Source organism: Zalophus californianus, chromosome 13 (assembly GCF_009762305.2).
Source record: "Zalophus californianus isolate mZalCal1 chromosome 13, mZalCal1.pri.v2, whole genome shotgun sequence".
NCBI classification, from domain to species: Eukaryota; Metazoa; Chordata; class Mammalia; order Carnivora; family Otariidae; genus Zalophus; species Zalophus californianus.
This window is the reverse complement of record NC_045607.1, coordinates 90,753,851-90,777,700: the sequence shown is the minus strand read 5'-3', so window position 1 is coordinate 90,777,700 and position 23,850 is coordinate 90,753,851. Positions and strand designations below refer to the sequence as shown.

The window sequence follows — 23,850 nt, the reverse complement described above, 5'->3', positions numbered from 1 at the left end:
CACTGGGTGTAGAGATTATTTAAAAATAAAATCTTTTTTTTTAAGATTTTATTTATTTATTTGACAGAGAGAGAGAGAGAGAGAGAGATAGCGAGAGAGAGAGAGCATAGGCAGGGGGAGGGGCAGAGGGAGAGAGAGAGAGAAGCAGGCTCCCTGCTGAGCAAGGAGCCCAGTGTGGCCAGGACCCTGGGGTCATGACCTGAGCCAAAGGCAGATGCTTAACTGACTGAGCCACCCAGGTGCCTCTTAAAAATAAAATCTTTAGAAAAAATTAATGGACTTTATTTGGGGGTAGTTTTACATTCACAGAAAAATTTAGTGGCAAATACAAAGTTCTTACTTACCTGTCTCACCACCACCCACCCCAACCCCGCCCCTGTCCCAGTGTCTTCCATTATTAACAACTTCCATTGTTAACAATTTATGTACCAACACCAAAAGTGTGGTACATTTTGTTACAGTTATGAGCCATTATTATTAACTAAAGCCTATCGTTCAGGTTCACATTTTGGATTATACATTTTACAGATGTACAACGGGATAAATGACAAATGGACAATGACATGTATCTATCACGACAGTATCATATAAGTGCACTTTCACTGTCTTAACAATTCCTGTGCTCCACCGATTCTTCCCTTCCTCCCTCCGCCTGAAATCCTGGAAACCACCGATCTTTCTCCTATCTTCGTAGCTTTGCTTTTTCCACTGTCAGATAGTTGGAATCATACAGCTTTTTTCAGATTGGCTTCTTTCATTTAGCAGCGTGCATTTAATATGTTGTTGCTCTCTGGCTGTTTTCATTATTATTTTTTTTAATTCAATTTTTTGCCTTTAGTTTCCAGAAGTTTTACTACATTGTGTCTTCCATGTATTTCTTTGGGTTTATCCTATTTGGAATTCCGTCAGCTTCTTGAATCTACTATGTCTTTAGGCAAACTCAGGAAATTTTCAGACATTATTTCTCTGAGTACTTTCTCAGCCTCATTCTTTATATTCTCCTTCTGGGATTCTGATGTTAGATCTTTGGTAATAGTCCTATTTTTCCTGTCTGTTTTCTCTCTGATGTTCATATAGGATAACTGATATTGTTCTATCAAGTTGACAAATTCTTCCCTCTGTCCTCTTCATTTTTTTATTGGGCCATCCATTGATATTTTAATAATGATTATTGTATTTTTTTAATTTCTCAAATTCCACGGGTTCTTCTTTATATCTTCCATTTCTTTTATATTTTATATATATATTTTAAATACTTAAAAAATATCTTTATATATATATTTTAATATATTTTACAAGTTTTTAAAAAATGCTTCAGTTATTCTAGTTTCTTTGAGTCCATATAAAAATTAGAATCTACTCGTCCGTATCTACAAACACTCTTTCTGGGATTTTGATTGGTATTGCATTAAATGAATAGATTAATGAGAATTAATATACTAACTACATGGCATCTTCCAACTCATGAACACGATCTGTCATTCCACGTATTTAGGGCTTCTTTAATTTCTTTCATCAGTGCTTGGTAGTTGTCAGTCAACAGACCCTGTGCATGTTTTGTTAGGCTTATTTACATATATATGTAAATATATATTTACTTATTTAGTTATATATATATATTTAAATTTTAGAGGTACTGTAAATAGTATTTAAATAGTACTTAAAAAGCACTTTCCTATAGATTCAGTGCAATCCCAGTCAAAATTCTGGCAAGTTATTTTGTGGATATTGACAAATTGATTTTATAGTTTATACAGAGAGACAAAAGACCAAGAATAACCAACATAATATTGAAGGGGAAGAACAAAGTTGGGGGACGGATGCTACCCAATGTCAATATTTACTATAAAAGCTACAGTAATCAAGACAGTGTGGTATTGGTAAAAGAATAGACAAATAGATCAATGAGACAGAAAAGAAAGCCCAGAAATAGACCCACATAAATATAATCAACTGATCCTTGACAAAAGAACAAAAGCAAAACAATGGAGCAGAGATAGTCTTTCAACAAACGGTGCTGGAACAACAGGACATCCACATGCAAAAGAATGAATCTAGACACAAACCTTACACTCTTCACAAAAGTTAACTCAAAATGGATCACAGATCTAAATGTAAAATGCAAAACTATAAAACTCACTGAAGATATCATAGGAGAAAATCTGGATGACCTTGAGTTTGGCAATGACTTTTTAGATACAATATCAAAAGATAAGCTGGACTCCATTAAAATTAAAAACTCCTGTGTAAAAGACAATGTCAAGAGAAGGCAAAGACAAGCGACAGATTGGGAGAAAATATTTGCAAAAGACAAATTTAAACTATTATCCAAAATATACAAAGAACTCTTAAAACTCAACAATAAAAAAACAACTCAATTAAAAATGAGCCAAAGACCTAAATAGGTACTTCAACAAAGAAGATAGGTGGATTACAAATATGCATATGAGAATATGCTTCCAATCATACGTCATCAGAGAAGTACATATTAAAACAACAAGATACCACTACACACCTATCAGAATGGCCAAAATCTGGAACGCTGACAACACCAAATGCCAGTGCAGCAATAGCAACTCTCATCATTGCTGCTGAGTGGTACAGCCACTTTGGAAAACAGTCTGGCAGTTTCTTACAAATCTAAACATACTCTTACCATGTACTACCCTGCACCTATACTCCTTGATATTTACTTAAAAAAAAAAACTGAAAACTGATCTCCATATCGAATTATATACATGGGTGTTTATAGCAGCTTTATTCATAAATTCCACAACTTGGAAGCAACCAAGACATCCTTCAGCAGGTGAATGGATAAATGGTACCTCCAGACAAGGGAACATTATTCACTACTAAAAAGAAATGAATTATTAAGCCATGAAAAGACATGAGGAGACCTTAAATTATTAATAAGTAAAAGAGCTAATCTGAAAAGGCTTCATACTGTACGATTCCAACCATATGACATTTGAAAAAGGCAAAACCATGGGTATAGTGAAAAGATCAGTGGTTGCCATAGTTTGAGGGAGAAGGGATGAATAGGTGAAGCACAGAGGATTTTCAAGGCTGTGAAAATACTCTGTACGATACCATAATGGTGGATACATGCCTATACATTTGTCCAAAACCACAGAATGTACAACACCAAGAGTGAACCCTAATGCAAACTATGGACTTTGAGTGATTATGATGAGTCAGTATTTCATTGATTCTAATTCTGGTGGGGGTTGTTGATAACTGGGGAGGTTATGCATGTGTGGGAGCAGGGAATACTTGGGAAATTTCTGTACTTTCCCCTCGATTTCTGTGAACCTTAAACGGTTCTGAAAAATTGTCTTAGTAAAAAAAAAAAAAAACAGTTTCCAATTATTTATTGGTGTTACAGAGAAATACACTTTGTGTCATAGGATCTTACCAAACTTAGTAGTTCAAGATTTTTTTTCCTTTGACATTCCCTGGAATTTTCTGTGCATACAATCATGTCCTCTGCAAATAGGACAGTTTGCTTTCTTCCTAACGTGTATACCTATCTTTTCTAATTCTGCCTGGCACACTGGCTAGGGTTTTCAGCTTGATGTTGAATAAGTGTGGTGGTAGTGGTCATTCTTGCCTTGTTTTCATTCTTCAGTGAAAGCATTTGATTTTTAATCCTGAGTGGTAATGCCTGCCTTTGTTTTTTTGTAGCTTTTTCATCCTGAGTGGTAATGCTTGCCTTTGTTTTTTTGTAGAGGCCTTTTATCAGACTAAGGAAGTGCTTCCTACTCCTAGTCTGTTGAGAGTTTTATCATGAATAGATGTTGAATTTGTCAAATGCTTTTGTATCAACTGGTATGATGTGGCATCTCTTCTTTAGACTGAAGATAGTCTCTTTTTAAACAAAAGAAAGCTAAAGCAAGGGTAATTCATCAATACATGTATCTAAGATTTTTAAGAGGGAATCTTTATCATATTCATTTTTATAAATTCATATGAAAAAGTCTATTTAATGGGATATATAGTAAAAGGAGTGAAACACCATCAACTTTTTAAAGTATTTTTGTAAATTTGGCAAATGTCCTGGGTCTCCTGCATTTACTACCAAACTTGTATGTTTTCTCCATGGTATCTGCCACCCTGAAAGGAGGGGCGTTCATCAAATCTGTATACTTACATCTTCTGCTCAACCACTTAACATCTTCCTTACAACTGGGCTGTACTTCCCAGTAACACCCACAAGCATCCAATTCTTCCCATTTCAAGAATTATTTTCTATGAGTTCCCAGGAAAGAAATGTTTTATATCATATAAACAGCAAAATTTTATATAGTTGTTGAAGTCTAACTACATAAAGGTGATCTAGATTACCTAAGAATATCTTTAGATAGTTAGTACTCACAAAATCTTGCTGAACCCTCTGTAATTGATTTTAATATATTTCTATATGTGTACAGCCATAAAACCCCCATTTACACTTATAAAACAGGTATTTCAAAGAGTCTTTTGAGGATTCTGATCATATATCTACTTAGTAAAAGTCCCTTTCAAATATACTTATGATTAGCATTCTTTTAATGTAGTACACATGCTATGCTATAATATTTTAAAATAGCCAACCTGCAATAAATTGTATAAAATATACATATATTTTGTTTGTAAAAAGTGAAGCATATATCTAAATTACTTAAAATATCTTTTCACCACTGTAAGAATTTTAATTTTACTATGTTTTTGTCTATTAACAAGTATAATTCTTTTGCCTCACTTGAGGAATTATTTAATTTTTATAATTTTGGAGATAGATGTAACTTGCCCTTGTTTACTTTCATTTCCTTGATTCAGATTGTAGATTCTGCTCATCTACCGGTTCACACACCAACAATAAAGAGAAAGGAATGTCATAGTAGTATCCTCTTTCCAACCAAGGTACGTGATTTAATTATAAGCTTAGCGAGTTCCTTTCAAAATGAGAATAAGTTGGTTTTGCTGTTACTGTCTTGGCATTTATCAAAATTTTTTTGCAGTCACATTCATCAAACCTCCGATCAGATTTAAAAATTTACACAACAGAAAATTCCACTGTAAAAATCTTCTTAAGGTTTGAATACAGCCAATACAAGGGTAAAACATTTAGTGACAATTTCAGGGGAACGTCTTTTCTATTAAATGGGCTTTGTTGTGTCTGTCAAGTGTCATTCAGAAATTATAGATGATGGTAAACTAATTAATCGAGTTTTGCCTTGAAATCTGCTCAAGGGATTCATATGCTGTATCTCATAACTTACTCCCAGGTAAATTCTAAATTCAGCCGTAATTCAAATGTAAAACTGAAACCACGTAAGCACTAGAAATGTACTAGAAAGTCTTATAATTTTGGAGGAGAGAAAGCCTTTGGTTTTTGAATCGATATACTGCCTATTTAACAAATAATTAAAAATGACCAAAATATTCAAAGCATTCCTCTTTATTAGCAATAAGTAACCAGAGGCTGTAACAAATAGCAATAAGAAGAAAATTCATAAATACAATAAACCTGTTTTCCCAAACCTGATGGCAGATATTATCATAAATGATGAAACACTAAATCTTTTCAATTAAAACCAGGAACGGTATAGAATTACCCCATATCACCATTAGTATTCAGTAGTTTCTAAGCAATGCAATAAAAATGAAAATAAAATGACGGGAATAAACATTGGAACATAAAAGTCTTTCATAAGAGTGATATGATTGTTTGCCCACAACACCTAAGAGACTCTGGTTTAAAAAAAACAACCAAAAACCTACTAAAATTAATAAGGTAATTTGAACATAAGGTAAATATATAAAATAATACGGGTTATCTCTGTTATATAATGAATATCTAGAAAAGAAATAGAAGATATTTATATGCCGAGATCAACAAAAATGTATATTAAAACTAAGAAAAAAATACACATGATGAGGATTTTGTCGAAATTAATGTATTATAAGGCAGTATCAATTAGAGTATCAAAAGTATTTTATTTTCTTCTCTCCTGTTTTCCTTCCCTTTTTCCCCTGGGGACTTGTGGTTAATCACAGTATATTAAAAAAGGCATACATCTCTGCTTTCTAATGAAAGCCAATAAAGGGAGAAAAAAGAACAGGCAAATAAGTCGGCACAAGGTTGGAAGATGAAAGCCTGGGTGAGGTTAGCAGAGCTGAGAAATCTGCATGCCAAGTGATGGGGAGGGCCTACCGAAGAGTCACAAGACAGTCGGTCCCCCGGTCCCCTGGAAGCCTAGAAAGACTCAGGGATTGGAGGCACCAGGTGCCCCAGGAGGGGAGGGTGACGTGCCGCTCTGCAAATGAGGGCAAGCTGAAGACCTGAAGAGGGTGCAGGGAGCCCAGTCCACACACACTGCCCACGGCAGGGCCTGCAGACGCTGCCCTTTTGTCCACTTTACGACGAGGAAAAAGATATACAAAGGAGAGCAAACTTGCAAACTAGTGTTTGGAGAAGCCAGAGTTTGTTAGGATTTACTTATTGCTAATTTATGATAACAAAGAGGCATGATCAAGAAATGGATAGTCCTCGGTGGGTGACTGATTTGTTGCTAATTCTGTGACGGCATTTGCAGGTTTCCTCGTTGGGGTTTCAGTTAGAAATTTCCAGATGCCCTCTGTCTCAGAGAGGAGGGCATAGCCTGCGTCACTGGACCTTCCAATTCATGATTATTTTTTTATTGACAGTAGAAAATGAAACACATGATTTGCTAGAGAGAGAAAATTTTGAAATTATCCTTTCCTTCCAAAGAAGGTATAAAAACCATGTTATTTTTTGCTTACCCTTCCTCATTAAAGTATATACACAAAGGCAATTCTCACTCCACCCACTGATAAGGAAACAATTGAAGAATCTGTCAGGTGAGAAAGCATCTTTGCAACGTTCAGGATATATTGGCCCAAATAAAAGCCAGGCTTGATGTATTTGTTTCCAAACAGTATTAATGAATACGTGATCACCAATGAAGTAATTCTCCTCCTCTTCTTCCTCTTCTTGGTAATGTTTTTTGGATCTCTTGCTCAACATTTCCTAATTATGAAGTAATAAGGGGACAAAAATCTTCCATTCTGGTGAGAAAGTGGGGGAGCTGCTTTTCTTTGTGCATAAAATGATATTTGGGGCAAGGATTTGTGACCAGAATCACCTCTTCCATGTTATTTCACCCTCAGTGCTTGGTTGGTCTGTCTTGTAGAGTAAGAGCCACCGGTTTTTCCTCACATCCTTCACTGCCCCCACCAAGTGTCACCAGTGCACGTCTCTGATGGTGGGTTTGATAAGACAAGGCTGTGCCTGTGACGGTAAGAGCCGGGGAAGAGAGGTGTGGGGGGCCAGGGCCGGCATCTCTATACTCACGTGCCCTCGGCCGCCGGGGCTGCCGGCAAAGCACACACCCTGGGTGGCGCGTTAACACACAAATGAATGGCTCACAGGCCAGAAGTCTGAGATGAGGGGGCCAGCATGGTCCGGTTCTGGTGAGAGCTCCCTTCAGGGGGGCAGACAGCTGGCTGCTGATTGTACCCTCACAGGGCAAAGGGGCCTGGGAACTTTCTGGGGCCTCTTTCGTGAGAGCATCCCTCCCGTTCATGAGGGTTCCACCCTCAGTTCCTGAGCGCCTCGCACAGGTCCCACCTCCGAAAACCACCACACGGGGGGATATGATGTCAACACACGAGATTTGCAATACGTTGTTAAGCGAAAATTTTGTTCTCTGAATTACAGAGGCATGGCAGTAAAGCGATCCCTTTGCTAAAAATCTCTCTGAATCTGTTTCATATTGGAAAGACTGGACCCATGGCCACTGGGAATGTCTGGGGGGACCTTGGCACTGTGTGACTCCAGGCTTTTCAGCCTGTGAACGCTGTCCTCGGAGGTCCTGTTGTGTAGCCTGCAGGCAGGGCCATATCTACTAAGAACATGCATTCCGCTATATTTTGTTCTCTGTAGCACTGGTAGAGCACGAGGACCAAATTCACTAGTTTATGTGGCAGGGAAATGGAACACTTTTATCGGTGAGTTGTAATTGCTTTATTCAACTCATTTAATTTATTGTGGTAAACATTATTGTAAGGGAGCAGTGTGCTTTTGGAGATACCGAACAGTGGATCACTGTGCCCTTGGACAAGGAATGAGGGAAACTTCTAGGGAGCAGACCCTGTGCCGTGGCTTCCCTTAGCCGGTCCTGTCCAGCGCTCAGTCCAGGACACGGCACTAAGGGGGACAACTTTCCCGCCCTCAGCACTGCCGCGGTTGGAGGCGCCCTAACCGTAATCGCAACCTAGTGCGTGAAACAAAACAGGGTTTAAAGTGGGGGATTATATATGATATATATTATAAGTAAAATATCCTTCCAGGGCTGAGAGGGCAGGCTCTGAGCTGAGTGCTCAGGAGCGTCTCCTGCCTCCAGCGTGGCTAGGTCTCTGCCTAGCCCGGGACAGCTGCTACTAGGGTCAGAAAAAGATGACAAAATCAGGAAGCAGCCACCACGGGGGCAGCTCCCAGAACCTGCTACTTCTGCCGGGATCAGGAAAGGCCCTGCAACTTGCAGTGTGCCGAATCAGGACATCACCCACAGGATAAGGCCACCACGGCAGCTGGGACCTCACACCCCTCCGGGCTGGATCCATTTAGTAAAGTGGGTGGTCTGCATCCTGCACCTCTCCCCGCCTGGCTCAGCTCAGTCTCACAGAAAGTCCTCTTACTAGTGGAACTTCAATCAGGGCCAAAACTCAGCTGCAAGGAGTCTGGAAAATGTAGTTTTTAGCATTTTGACCTCTCTAAGAGCAGACAGAACTGCAGTGGGGGGTGAGGGAGTAAAACCATTGTGTTTCCTGCTATCATGTCTCTTTATTCCCTTCAAAAAGCATGTGGATTCTCATGTCACACAACCTGTGTAGAAAAAGCTCCAAGAGCTTGTCCCGTGCCTTCTCAACAGAAGAAAGGTGCCCTCTGTCTAGATGCACAGGAAGGCATAGGAACAGCCTATGAGGGCCATGTCTGGGTAAGTGTCAATATTTGGGGTTTAGATGAACTCTAGATAACTTTATTAATCACCTTACACTCTGTGAGCACATTTGTAAAAATGAGTTATATAATATTTGTAACAGGTTACACAATACAAATCATATGCAAATCAACATATTTGTTCCACCCTGAGAAGCTAGTTTGAGAACAAAATTTAGCTGTCCCCAATAGGATATTTTTAAATGTTAAAAGCTTTCTGTTCAAACCTCACCCTGTGATGAACAAATGTTGAAAACTAATAATGGAACTTTGAATTCCAGTCAGCAATGACAAATTTTGAGACTAAAAGTAAAATAACCTTTCTGAGAAATATTTAAAATCTGAGTTGAATTTGAGGCATGGTGTTACCAAATTTGAATTTAATGTTACCAGAGACAAAGAGACAAGTGTCAATTTTATTTTCATAAGAGATATTCAGTCTTAAAGGAATTCCCTTGTTTTTAAAAATTTCAATTATGTTATAGACAGTTCTGTTCCACATCTTTAACAAGAAAAGTGACAGATTGATAACACATTTATTATTTTAATTTTATATGTAATAGTTGGATAGTATTTGATGTTTCAGCTCGGATTGTTTTTATTTGTTGTTGTTGTTGTTGTTGTTGTTTTTTAAAATCAAAACTAAAGATCCCAAAGAAAGCAGGGCTGAAGAAAGGATGGCAGAGAGCACTAGCTATAGTTTGTGACTTCAAGCTCTTCCTGTATAATATGGATGAAGAAAAAGACTCAAAACCCAACGTTGTCGTGAGTCAAGTGATTGACATGAGGTAAGCTTTGAAAGAGAGATTTTTTTTAATTAAAAAAAATGGGAATAAAAATGGTTTCTGATATTTTCTTTAAATACTGTTGTCATTAAAATTTAACTTTATGTTAAACTTCCTAATTTTCTCCATTGCCATGTAAACTTCAGAATAGAAGATTTTTGTCTAAAGTTTGCATCACCACCCTTAAGGTATGGATTATAATTCAGGGCGATATTTCTAAGAGTTTTTTACTCAAAAGTTATCTTCTTTGTGTGTGTGTGTGTGAGTGTGTGTGTGTGTGTGTGTGTGTGTCTGCGGCAAGAGAAAAAATAGCATCTCAAAACCAGACACTTCATAGTGAGATGTAATTCACACACCATAAATGTCACCATTTTAAAGTGTGCAATTCACCAGTTTTTAGTATGTTCACAAGGTTATACAACCATCACCACAATCTAATTTTAGAACATTTTCATTATGCCAAAAAGAAACCATGTATGCATTAGCAGTCATTCTACATTCTCCCTTGCCCCAAGCCCCTGGCAACCACGAATCTATTTCTGTCTCTACGGATTTGCCCACTCTGGTTATTTCACATAAATGGAATCATATGTGAAGTTTGCCTTTGGCTTCCTTCACTGAGCATACTGTTTTCAAGTTTCCTCCATGTCGCCTGTATCCATATTTCATTACTTTTTACGGCTTATGCCCTTTTTTAGGTTGAGGAAATTCCCATCTATTCTTAGTTTGTTAAGTGTTTTTATCGGGAAAGGGTGTTGGATTTTGACAAATGCTTTTGCTGTGTCTATCGAGGGAGTCATATGGTTTTTTTCCCTTTTATTATGGTGTATTACACGATTGATTTCTTAAATATAGAACCTACCTTACATTCCTGGGATAAATCCCACTTGGTTATGTTGTGAGAAAAATAGGAATATCCTTTTTACATGCTGCTGGATTGGATTAGCTGCAAATTTATTGAGGACTTTTCCATCTGTATTAATACAGAATATTGGTCTATAGTTTTCTTTTATTAGATATTTTTGCCTGGTTTTGGTGTTAGAGTAATAATGGCCTCAGAATGCATTGGAAAGTACTCTTTCCCCTCTTATTTTTTTGGAAGAATTTGTGAAGGATTTGTATTAAATATGTTTGATAGAATTCACTAATGAAACCATCTGGTCTTGAACTTTTATTTATGGGAAGTTTTCTGATGACTATCTCAATCTCTACTTGTTATAAATCCATTCAGATTTCTATAGCCTCCTGAGTTAGCTTTAATACTTTTGTTTCCTAGGAATTTTTCTATTCTTTTATATTTTCTAATTTTTTTGGCATGTCATTGTTCATAGTATTCCCTTATACTTCTTTTAATTTCTGAAAGGTCGGTTAGGTATGTTCCCTCTCTCATTTCTGATTTTAGTAATTTGAATCTTCTCTCATTTTTTTCTTGGTTTAGCTAAAAGCTTGCCAATTTTATTAATCTTTTTAAAGAACCAAATTTTGCTTTTCTTGATTTTCTCTTGTTTTTCTATGTTCTGTTTTATTAATTTCCACTCTTTCTTTGTTACTTCCTTCCTTCTGTTTATTCTGGGTTTAGTTTGCTCTTTTTTCTAGGTAACTAAGGTGGAAAGTTAGGTTATTGAGTTAAGATCCTCATCTAATTACTCCTTCTGCCCCCCTTCGTCTCGTCTCTAACTTTGGGATTCCCATGATGTGTATCTTAGTATTATTTATGATGTCCTGCAGGTCTCTGAGGCTCTGTTCGTTTTTCTTCATTCGTTTTTCTTTCTTTTTCTTAGATTGGATAATATTAACTGACCTATCTTCAGGTTCAGTGATTTTTGTCTTCTGCTTACTCAAATCTGTTTTTGACCCCCACTAGTGAATTTTTCATTTCAGTTATTTTACTCTTCAACTTCAGAATTTCTATTTGGTTCTTTTTTTTACAATTTTGGATTCCTTATTGATATTTTCTATTTGGCAAGACATCATTCTTATAATTTTCTTTAGTTCTTTAGCCGTGGCTTCCTTTAGGTCTTCAAACATATTTAAAATAGCTGATTTAAATCTTTGTCTAATAAATTCAACATATGGGTTTCCTGGGGAACAGTTTCTGCTGGCTGCATTTTTCCTGTGTATTGGTCAAACTTTTGTGTTTCTTTGCATGTCTTATAAATTTTTCTTAAAAAGTGGATATTTTAATTAATGAAATTGGCAACTCTGGTAATCAAATTCCACCTCCTCTCCAGGATTTGTTGTTGTTGTTACTTGTAATTGTTGTTTGTTTCTTTGGTGACTTTTCTGAACTAATCTGTAAAGTCTTTATTCTTTGTCATGTGTGGTCACTGAAGTCGCTACTTTGTTAGCTTCATCGTCAGCTAATGACTGTGCAGAGATTTTTTTTAAGCATCTGGATCCATTATATCTCCCAGTCTTTGCTGAAGGGCTTTGTGTGCAAATTGGGGCACTCCTTCAGTACTCAGCCAGGCAGTTGACAACATTGTCCTAGCTTTTACTTTCTACTTACTCAAGTCCTTAAGAATAATGAAAGAAATAATGGCTGAAAACTTCCCAAATTTGATGTAAAACATTAATCTACACATCCAAGTCAGCAAGAAGTGAGAACTTATGGCCTTCTCAGGTCTTTCCTGAGTATGGTACAGCCCGAGGAATGTTCATAGCCCTATACATGTGCATCGACATCTAGATTCTTAGCAACATGCCCGAGCTTTTCAAAGACCCTACGGACATCTCACGTCCTATCTTATCTTTTCAAGATTTTTGATTAATCTCTTTTTTTCCCCCCATTGTTAAACACTGCCTGGGCAGCTGTGTAGTTGAGATGCTTCCTGGTAGTTGTTTTCTATAAATGCCCCTTGGGGATAGATTTTTTAAACTTGGAGAGCTTTGAGTTAAGTCAAATACACCAGTTTCTTTCTAATACCTCCTCCTCTTTTTTGCTCCCCCCAGTATCCATGGGCTTCTAGGATGCACTGTAAATAGGCTGCCATTTTTCAAGGCTACTGAGGAGCTGGAAAACGGAGCATGCAACTAGGGCAAGTTAAATCACCACAAAGCTCATGATTCCCACCAAGATTTAGCTGTTTTTCTTGAATAAATCCTCCTCAGATTGCCACAAACTCTGGTTATAGAGTTCTGAAAAATTTGATTTTGATTAATATTACCAGTTTTTTCCCTCTTTTTTTTTTATGAAGGAGAGAATCTTCAGAGATCTTTACTCTGCCATTTTTGCAGATGTTTAAGTGTTTATTATTAAGTAATTATGGAATTATTGAATCATTGAATCAGTGAACTTGTAGCAAGTGTATCTTATTGAAAGAGATGAAATAATATGTTCTCCTCCCCCCCCATTCTGAATCTCTTAAGTCCCTTTGCACATTCCTCTTAGTGTATCAGGGTATCTCTCCTTGGCCTTTTACTCTTCCCCCTCTGCACACATCCAAGGTGATCCCATCATTTCCTGTGGCTCCAGGCATCACCTGCACCATGATGATATGCTCTGCCTGAATGTTCTATCACAGATTATTTGGGTCTCCATATTTGTCCTGTCTTATTTTGATTCCTTACTCAAAAACTCTGTTCTATATTCTTCACACTAGTTAATGTCACCCTTGTCAGAAATTTGATAGTACCTTGAATAACTGGCACAGGAAACCAGATTATCTTGAAGGTGACTTTGAAAGATTAGTCTGGCAGTAGATTTATTTTTTATGTGAGAGAGAGAGAGTGTTTGGTGTTGGGGATGGGAAATGAAAGCAATGCTGGAGTCAAGTCCAGCTTGCAATCGTCCTTTCTTCAGATTGAATGAGTGTCTGCGCTAATGTGATGGCTCCAGGAATTACAAAAGAAGAGATGGGTACAAGAAATACTACTAAAGTGATCTCACAGAGAAAGGAAAATGAAGAAAAGAGTAACAATAATAGATGGTACCGAGGTTTTAAGTCATGAAGAATAAGAAAGGGTAACAGCAGTAAAGTTATAATGGAGAATGATCATATTGGGGGAAAGATATAAGTTAGTTTTAGGTGTTGAAGCAGCAGAAAATCATCAAGTGAGCCAGATCAAACAGACTTCTACTTTCAACCAAAGTGGAGTAACAGGGGCTCAGGGTGCGGGACTGGCCCAGTCAGAAAAGCATGTGACTCGATCTCGGGGTTGTGAGTTTGAGCCCCATATTGGGTGCAGAGATTACTAAAAAGAATTTTTTTTTTTTTTTTAAATGGAGTCCCCTGTTACAGGGACCATATTTAACCTTCCCTCTGAAACAACCAAGAAACTGATTTAAGGTGCTGGACATCAGATAATAAAAGGCAGTGACTCCTAAAAAGTGTAAACATATGACGTGATCTCTATATTTGCCTCAAGTTACTGCCCTGTGAGAGTTTTTAGGACATAACACAGGAAGTGGAATTCCAGGCAGAGCCAGGTAGACTCCTAGAGTTGAAGACATGGAGCTGACAGGGAGAGACAGAGAAATCTCCAGGGATCTACAGAAGATCTCATTCAAGGAGTCAGCAAATTACTGATCAGCACATGCATGTGAGGAAACTACCAGATGCCAGTGAAAGAACCACCTGAAAGATTAGAGAGAAGAGTGCCTGTTCCAACCAGCCAGACTGGAAACCTCGAGATAACTGAGTAACTCTGTATCTATTAAGTAATTCAATTTTAATTAAACATTATAGAAAATTCCAAGTCCAAATAGTTTCACTGAGGTATTTTTTTTTTAAGTGAATGTCTAAGGAACACACAATACCAATTCTACATAAAATTTTCCAGGAAATTGAGGAGCAGGTTCCTAACTCATTTTATGGAACTGCATTACCTTGATACCAAACCCAGACAAAGACATTACAAGAAAACTACAAACCTTTCTTCTCAAACTATTCCAAAAAATACAAGAGGAAGGAAAACTTCCAAATGCCTTCTATGAGGCCAGTATCACTGTGATAACAAAACCAGATAAAGATACCACAAAAAAAGAGAATTACAGGCCAGTATCTCTCATGAATATAGATGCAAATTTCTTCAACAAAATATTAGCAAATCTAATCCAATAATACATTAAAAAAGTCATACAGTACACGTCAAGTAGGATTTATTTTGGGGACACAATGGTGGTTCACTATTCACAAAACAATCAACATGATACGTCATATCACTAACAGAAAGGGTGAAACTCATGTGATCATTTCAATAGATACAGAAAAAGCATTTGACGAAGTACAATTTCCATTCATGATAAAAAACGCTCTGCAAAATAGGTCTAGAGGGAATATAGCTCAACATAATAAAGGCCTTATTTGGAAAAACCACAACCAACATCAGACTCAATGGTGAAAAACTGAGAGCTTCTGCCCTAAGGTCAGGAAGCAATCAGGCAACATAGAGAAATAAAACCCAAATTGGTAAAGAAGAAGTAAAACTCTCGCTATTTGCGTAAGACATGATGTTATGTATAGAAAGCCCTAAAGACTCCACCAAAAAACTGGTAGAGTTGATAAATGAATTTGGTAAAGTCACAGGATACAAAATCAATGTACAGAAATCTGTTGCATTCCTATATACTAATAATGAAGCAGTAGAAAGTGAAATTAAAAAAAATAATCCCATTAACAACTGCACCAAAGACAAGATAATATCTGGGAATGAACTTATCCAAAGAAGTAAAAGACCTGTACCCTTAGAAAATGCTGATGAAAGAAATTCAAGACAATGCAAAGAAATGGAAGGATATTCCATGCTTTTGGATTGAAGAACAAATATTGTTAAAATGCCTATACTACCCGAAAGCAATCTACGGACTTAATGCAATCCCTATCAAAATGTCAATAGCATTTTTCACAGAACTAGAACAAACAGTCCTACAATTTGTATGGAACCACAAAAGACCTCGAACAGCCAAAGCAATCTTGAAAAAGAAAAAATTGGAAATATCACAATTCTAGATTTCAAGTTCTATTAGAAAACAGTACTAATTAAAACAGTATGGTACTGGCATACAAATAGGCACATAGATCAACTGAATAGAACAGAAAACCCAGAAATAAACCCATAATTATATGGCCAATTAAACTTTGACAAGGGAGGAAGGAATATACAACAGGAAAAAGACCGTGTCTTCAACAAACGGTGTTGGGAAAACTGGACAGCCGCGTGCAAAAGAATGAAACTGGGCCACTATCTTTCACTATCTGCAAAAATAGACTCAAAAGGGATTAAAGACCTCAGTGTGAGACCTGAAGCCATAAAACTCCTTGAAGAGAGCTTAGGCAATACTTTCTCTGACATTAGCTGAAGTAACTCTTTTTTAGGTATGTCTCCTGAGGCAAGGTAAAGAAAAGCAAAAATAAACTGTTGGGACTACATAAAAAAAAAAAAAAAGTTTCTGCATGGCAAAAGCAACTATCAACAAAACTAAAAGGCAATCTACTGAATAGAAGATATTTGCAAATGGCACATCTGATAAAGGGTTAGTATCCAAAATATATAAAAAACTGATACAATTCAATACCCCAAAATCAAATAATCCAATTTAGAAATGGGCAGAAGACATGAATAGACATTTCTCCAAAGAGGACATCCAGGTGGCCAACAGACACATGAAAAGATGCTCAACATCACTCATCATCAGGGAAATGCAAATCAAAACTACAATGATATACCACCTCACACCTGTCAGAATGGCTAAAATAAAAAACACAAGAAACCACAAGTGTTGGCAAGGATGTGGAGAAAAATGTATTTTTCTCCACAAAAAATGTATTTTCTCCACAAAAAAATGTGGAGAAAAATGAATACAATGTATTCATCATCCATTGGTGGTAGGAATGCAAACTGGTACAGTCACTGTGGAAAAGAGTAGGAAGGTTTCTCAAAAAGTTAAAAATAGAACTACCTTACAATCCAGTAATTGCACTACTGGGTATTTACCCAAAAACACTTATTCAAAGGGATATATGCACCCCTATGTTTATTGCCACATTATTTACAATAGCCCAACTATGAAAGCGGCCCAAGGATCTATCGACAGATGAATGGATAAAGAAGATGTGGAACACACACACACACACACACACACACACACACACACACACACACACAGGAATATTATTCAGCTATAAAAAAGAATGAAATCTTGCCATTTGCAACCACGTGGATAGAGCTAGAGAGTATAATGTGAAGTAAAATAAGTCAGTCAGAGAAAGACAAATCCATATGATCTCACTTATATGTGGAATTTAAGAAATAAAACAAATGAGCAAAGGAAAAGAGAGAGGGAGAGAAATCAAGAAAAAGACACTAACTATAGAGAACAAACTGATGGTTACCAGAGGGGAGGTGGGTGGGAGAATGGGGGAAATAGGGGATGGGGAACCAAGAGTACACTTACCATGATAAAACAAGATAAAATAAGATATTTTAAAAAGCACAAACCAATATTCTTTGTGAACTTAGTTGCAAAAAGTCTTTACAAAATGTTAGTAACTTGAATCCAATATTATATAAAAATTATATTGCATCATGAACAAGTATGATATATCTGAGGAAGGTTGGATTAACATTCCAAAATCAATTTACTACATTAACATATGAAAAAAGATCATGTCAAAAGATACAGTAAATGCATTTGACGAAATCACATTTATTCTTGATGAACTCTTAGAAGGGAGCTCCCTCATCCTGATAAGGGCATCTATGAAAATCTTGTTAACACCATAAATTAGTGGCAAAAGACTCAATGTTTTCTAAGATCAAAAGCAAGACAAGGATGTTTACTCTTTCCACCCTGATTTATTTAACATTGTACTGGAATCCTAGCCGGGAAGAAAAAGAAATAAAATACATCCAGGTTGGAAAAAAGGAAGCAAAGTTATTCATAGACAAAATGAACATCCATGAAGAAAATCCAAAGCCGTCTATAAAAAAGCTATTAGAACTAATACATGAATTTAGCCAGTTTGCAAGATACATGATCAACATATAAAAATGGACTGCACTTCTTTATACTAACAAGTAATCAGAAATTGAAATTAAATAAGCAATACCATTTGCAATGGCATCAAAACATATTAGAAGTTAGGAATCAATCTGACAAAAGATGTGCAAGACTTGTACACTGAAACTATAAAATATTGATTAAAAAACTAAGACCTAAATAAATGGAGAGTGACTGTTCATGCTTTGGAAAAGTCAGTATTTTAAAAATATGAGTGTTCCCAAAATTGATCTATACTTTCAACACAATCTTAATCAAAATCCCAGCAGCCTTTTTCACTTTTTGTAGAAATTGACAAATTAATTTTAAAATTCATAGGGAAATGCAAAGAGGTAGAAGAGACAAAACAGCTTTGAAAAAAAGAACAAATCCAGAAATACATAAACAAATACATACATATATAAAACATTTATAATATACATACAAAACATATTTGCAAATATACAAAATATATTTATATACATAACAGATTTGTGTATATATTTCTGGATTTTCTATTCTACTAGTTAGACAGTTGGCCTGGAACAACACAGGTTTGAACTGCACAGTCCAGTTACATGCAAATGTTTTTTTGATAAACACAGGGCATACTGTAGTGTAAATGTATTTGCTTTTCCTTATGATTTTAAGAACATTTTCTTTTCTCTAGCTTATTTTAAGAATATAGTATATAACATACATAAAATACAGAATGTGTGTTAATCTACTTGTTTATGTCATCAGTAAGACTTCCAATCAACAGCAGGCAACTAGCAATAAAGTTTTTGGGGAGTTAAAAGTCATACATGGATTTCTAACTGCACGGGGATGGTCAATGCCCCTAACCCCCACATTGTTCAAGGGTCAACTGTATACAATATTTTCTACAAGTTGTAAAGGTTACCAACAAATGATACTGGAATTTTAGATATTTGTATGCAAAAAAAAATAAACTCTGATCAATACTTTTTACCATATACAAAAATTAACTCAAAATAGATCATAGAACCAAATGTAAAACCTAAAACTATAAAGTATCGAGAAGTAGACAAAGGAGAAAACCTTTCTGACCATGGATAAGACAAAGAATTTTTAGATATAACACCAAAGCACAACACGTACAAGAAAAAAAAATTGATAAATTGGACTGCAGAGTGGGGGAAATTGAACTCCTGACAAGGACTTATATCCAAAATGTAGAAAGAATTGTTAAAACTCAATAATAAGAGAATAAATAGCCCAATTTTCAAAAAATGGGCAAAAATTTGAAAAGATACTTCAACAAAGAAGATACGCATATGGGCAGTAAGCACATGAACAGATGCTCAACATCATTAATTATTAGGTAACTTCAAATAGAACTACCATGTGATGGCACTACACGTCCATAATAAAGGCTAAAATTGAAAAGACTGACCATTTCCAGTGTTGGGAGGATGTGAGGACCTAGAACATTCTTACGCTGCTTTGTAAATCGAGGAACCACTTTGGAAAAGAGTTTGGAAGTTCCTTGAAAAGTTAAATGCACATCTACTATATCATCCCAACTCTCTGGAGAGACTGGAATACCTGGAAATACTCCCAGGTATTTCCTCAAGAGAAATCATATGTCCATGAAAGGTACACATGAATAGTCATAGCAGCTTTATTTAAAATAGCTCCAAACTTGAAATAACCCAAATATCCATTGTTGGGTGAAGGGATACGTTGTGGCATATCCATACAATGGAATATTGCAAACCTATAAGAAGAAATTAAATATTCGTCTGTGCAACAACATGAATGAATCTCAAGATAATTATGCTGCAAAAAAAGCAGCCAGACAGAAAAAATACATATTGTATGTCGTCATTTATATAAGATGCTAGAAAATTCAAACTAAAGTGGCAGGAAGCAGATCAGTGGTTGATTGGGGAAGGGGAGGGATTACAAAGCAGTCCCAGGAAACTTTTTTGGGTGAAGGACATGTTCATCATGTACATTTTGTGGTGATGGCTTCACGGGTGTATACATAAATCAGAACTTTTCTAATCGTCCACTTTATAAATATGTGCAGTTGTATGTCAGGTATACCTTGGTAATATTTAAAAAATCTATCAAAGCAGCTGATCTGAGGGCACAAGGCAGTGGCTTTGGAGTCAGTCAGGTGCTCCTGTTCCAGTCCATGAGGACTGTCTGAATTGGGGTCAGCCTAGAGTTTACTGGGGTTTCTTTCTTTCTTTTTTTTTTTTTTAAGATTTATTTATTTGAGAGAGAGAGAGAGTGCGTGAGTGGGAGAAAGAGGGAGAAAGTGGGAGCCTGCTGTGGGGCTTGATCCCACAACCCTGAGATCACAAGCTAAACCAAACCAAAAGTCGGCACTCAACCATCTGAGCCACCCAGGTGCCCATACTTGGGTTTTCTAATATGCTGCTGGCCAAGCACGGCTGATACAATATTTGGATTAATATCAGTTACTACAGAAAAGAATGTAAAAAAATCAATGAAATTAAAATTGATGATTATGTTTATATATTGTTTTACTCACTTTCAGGTGATTCTACTCACTTTCAGTGTCTTGCTTTTCCTCCAGGGATGGAGCATTTTCTGTCAGTTCTGTCTGGCCCTCCGATTTTATTCCTGCAAGGAGAAAGGAAATGCCCCGTATGTTTAAAGTAAGCATGCATGCTGCCACTGGATCTCTGGATGGTACATTTTGTTTCATCCCCTTCTTGGCTGTCTTTAGAGGGTCAAAGCACTTTGTGCTGCTGAAGGTCATTGAAGGTTGAGATTTCAGAAGTGCTGGGGGATCATGTCCCCCCTTCCTACCTCCCACTTGTGACAATAAATCTATACCCCTATTTCTAGTTGGGGATAATGTAAAGAGCTTTTTACATGAGCCACAGTCTTTTCATCCTACAGTTAAATCTAAGCCTTTAAAATGCAGATGTTCCTGAGGAGGTCCATTCATTCTACACTATAAGTTAACAGGACAGATGTCAGTCTATAGCTGAAAACAGAAGCTTACAAAGCAGAGTGGTATTGGTAGTATGAACGAAGAAGGGAAAAACAGTGATGGAGAAAGAGAGATGACCTCCTTCAAGGTCATCATGACCAATGGTTCATCGTGGACCTGTGGTAGCATGAGTGTGTGGCTTCTGAAACTAGAAGCACTTTGTAAAATTGTTTCCTTTGAGGCAAACTTTTGAAGTCAATTCAAATTCAAACCAAGATTACGAAATAAAAAATCAAGGAAGAATGTACTTTTGCAATCTTTTTTTAAAAAGATTTATTTATTTTAGAGGGAGAGAGAGAAAGTGCACGTGGCGGGGGTTGGGGGGCAGAGGGAGACGCAGAGAGAAACACAAACAGACTCTGTGCTGAGCATGGAGCCTGACCTGGGGCTTGATCTCACAACCCTGAGATCATGACCTGAGCCGAAACCAAGTCAGATGCTCAACCAATTGTGCCACCCAGGCATCTCTGCATTCTCTTAAAGAATAAACACTCCGCTCTTTAAAATTCATATAAAAAATTAAAGTGATTTTGGAAGTGATTCTCTATCTATAAAGTGACAGAGAAAGCAAAGGACTGCAGTCCCCTTGTGACCCAGGTGGTTACAGTCAACCCATGACTCTTGTGTTTAATACAGGCTGCACAAAGGTACTTCTAGTTCCTTAGTCCAGGGATAGAAATCTATGTAGACCCTGCCCAACCAGCAAGAAACCCTACAAAGTCCTGGCCATTGACACTGACTTAGGAAGCAGGAATTTATTATGCTACTGCTGCTTAATTGATGTTTACAAAAAAAGTTTTACATAAAATTTAGGGTGCTGCTAGGCTAAGAATCTATTTTTAAATTTAAATTTTATTTGCCATTCACTAGTAATGATGTAAGTTATAGGCACGTAGCAGCCAGGAAAGCATAATTACTTCTAAGTATTTGTGACTTAATAACAAAGGACCCCTGAATGTTGCATAATATCAAAATTGATTATGATGACTGCAATTAAGACACATTGCCTGATTGCAATTAAGACACTTATCAAAAGGTATAAAGCTGTGTCTAGAATTGAAGACACAGAGAGGCTCAGAGTGGGGGTTCTGGCATCATACTGCTAGCAATTTTCCCCACTGTGCCTGTCTTCTCACCTGTAAAATGGACAGAATAGTGGTATCTACCTGCTGAGTTTTCCAGGGGATTAAATCAATTCACATATGTACATTTCTTAGAGCAGTTCCTGGTACAGAGTCCTCAATAAATGGTAACTATTTTCATCAATGAAGTTCAATATGCTTTAGACAGAGTACCCAGTATTTTTATAAGGATCAAAATAGAAGTGATTCTGACATTTTGCTTTTGGCCTGGCTTCTGACGCTCTCACATCATTTATTCTACTAACCAAGGAGAGGGTAATAGTATTAGAAGTGTCATCTACCAATGGTGATTTTGATGAAAAATGCTAAATAGGTTGGCATAAAGAGTTCTGCTTTCTTATAACCGAGATATTCCTTAAATCATTGCAGGTCACGGCTTCTCAGCTCTCGGCGCCTAGCAATCAGTACTCAGTGCCAATCCTAGCAGACAGTGAGAATGACAAGTGTGAGTGGGTGGGGGTGCTGAGTGACTTGCACAAGATGCTGAGAAAAAGTCACTCCAGAGACCGCTCAGTCTATGTGCTGAAAGAGGCTTATGATAGCAGTCTGCCCCTGATCAAAACCACCCAGACAGCTGCAATCATAGGTATGGATTTACAACATTTATGCCCTCGGTTCGAATGCCTCACCCCAATCTCCAGATTAAGATCTGAAAACCATAACTTTATTCACAACTCATGTGTCAGCCAAACCTGACTGACTGAGGGGTCTTCCCCACAGCCCACCTGCCCATTACTACTCAGCAAAAATATTAATATACTTGATTCTATGATGGTTCCCTAGGCCCTGTGCAAAATGATGTCTCTTTAATATACAGTAATACCTTTGTTGAGTCTGAGTAATTCTAAGTTCCCAAACGCATCTGGCGCCAACGCACCAGTGCTGTGACCCTGTGTAGTAATTGTGAACTACCTACCTTGGCAGCAGAGACTACCTTTCGTATCTTTATTCCCAATGCCCCGAGCTCAATAAATAATTGAAAAATAATGAGCAAATGAATGATTGCCGAGATCAATATTCAATAAACAAGAATATTTTTATTTCCTAAACATCATTTCTTTTGCCTTAGAGCCACTTTGCTATTTACTGCTGTGTAATGTGGAACCCGTTAAGTGCTTATGCATTGAGTGCAGATTCCAGTTATGAAGAGGGTTAAGTGAGCTCATATAGGGAAGGTTCTGTGCTTTGTATTCAAGGCATTCACTCAATAAATGCTCTCCTTGCACTCTGAGTTTTAGTTCGGTGTTCTTACACACACCCAATGCTGTTACAGTTCAGGCCAGGAGCACTGACAAATTAAATGATACAATTTTTTTCAGTCACGAGACAGTTACTTACTGATAGCAAATTAAAAAGTATACCATTACTTAAATGTTATCTTCTTTTCAAGTATTCATAAAGATAATGACCTTTTTGTTGAGAAAAGTCATGTTTTATTTTTATTTCTATAATCTGAAAGAAAAATAATGCTAATTGTTTTATTTTTATATATGCTAAATATGTATCTAATTTGACTTTTAAACTTTTTCCATATTGATAAATTTGTCCAGTTTCCAGTTTAATAGCTCTACTTAATGTTCACCCCCCCAAAAAAAATCCTTGACGTTTACATTTATGTGTCAAATATAGATCACAAAAGAATTGCTCTGGGAAATGAAGAAGGGTTATTTGTTGTGCACGTTACCATAGATGGTAAGGAGAGTCTACTGTTCTGCTATAACGCTAAAAATAACAATAACAGATTTGTTCTCTTTTATTCTGTAAATCTTCCAGATCTGGTTTGATATGTTTTCAAGTCAAATGATGACTTTTCTAATATCTGGAGATCCATAATCCCCCAGAGTCTAAATATCTTCACAGGTGATTTTATATAAGTCTACTGTAAGAACTCAGTTTACTATCTTCAAATTGGCACCTGAAAAAAAAAACACAGTTCTGCTTGT

At 36.8% G+C, this 23,850-nt stretch overlaps 1 protein-coding gene across 4 annotated transcripts in view; it reads left to right on the top strand.

Annotated features, from left to right (window-relative positions):
- The window catches only part of LOC113933958 (serine/threonine-protein kinase MRCK alpha-like), a 68,059-nt gene that overhangs the window by 30,578 nt on the left and 13,631 nt on the right, over window positions 1-23,850 (top strand). For 3 of the 4 annotated variants that reach the window (XM_027614332.2, XM_027614329.2, XM_027614328.2), the window contains 7 exons: window positions 4,819-4,902; window positions 7,197-7,302; window positions 8,866-9,002; window positions 9,653-9,792; window positions 20,343-20,424; window positions 22,277-22,493; window positions 23,537-23,599. In XM_027614332.2, the coding sequence (XP_027470133.1) occupies window positions 4,819-4,902; window positions 7,197-7,302; window positions 8,866-9,002; window positions 9,653-9,792; window positions 20,343-20,424; window positions 22,277-22,493; window positions 23,537-23,599 (829 nt within the window). The remainder of the gene's footprint in view (window positions 1-4,818; window positions 4,903-7,196; window positions 7,303-8,865; window positions 9,003-9,652; window positions 9,793-20,342; window positions 20,425-22,276; window positions 22,494-23,536; window positions 23,600-23,850) is intronic. The other variant, XM_027614331.2, reaches the window with a different exon arrangement.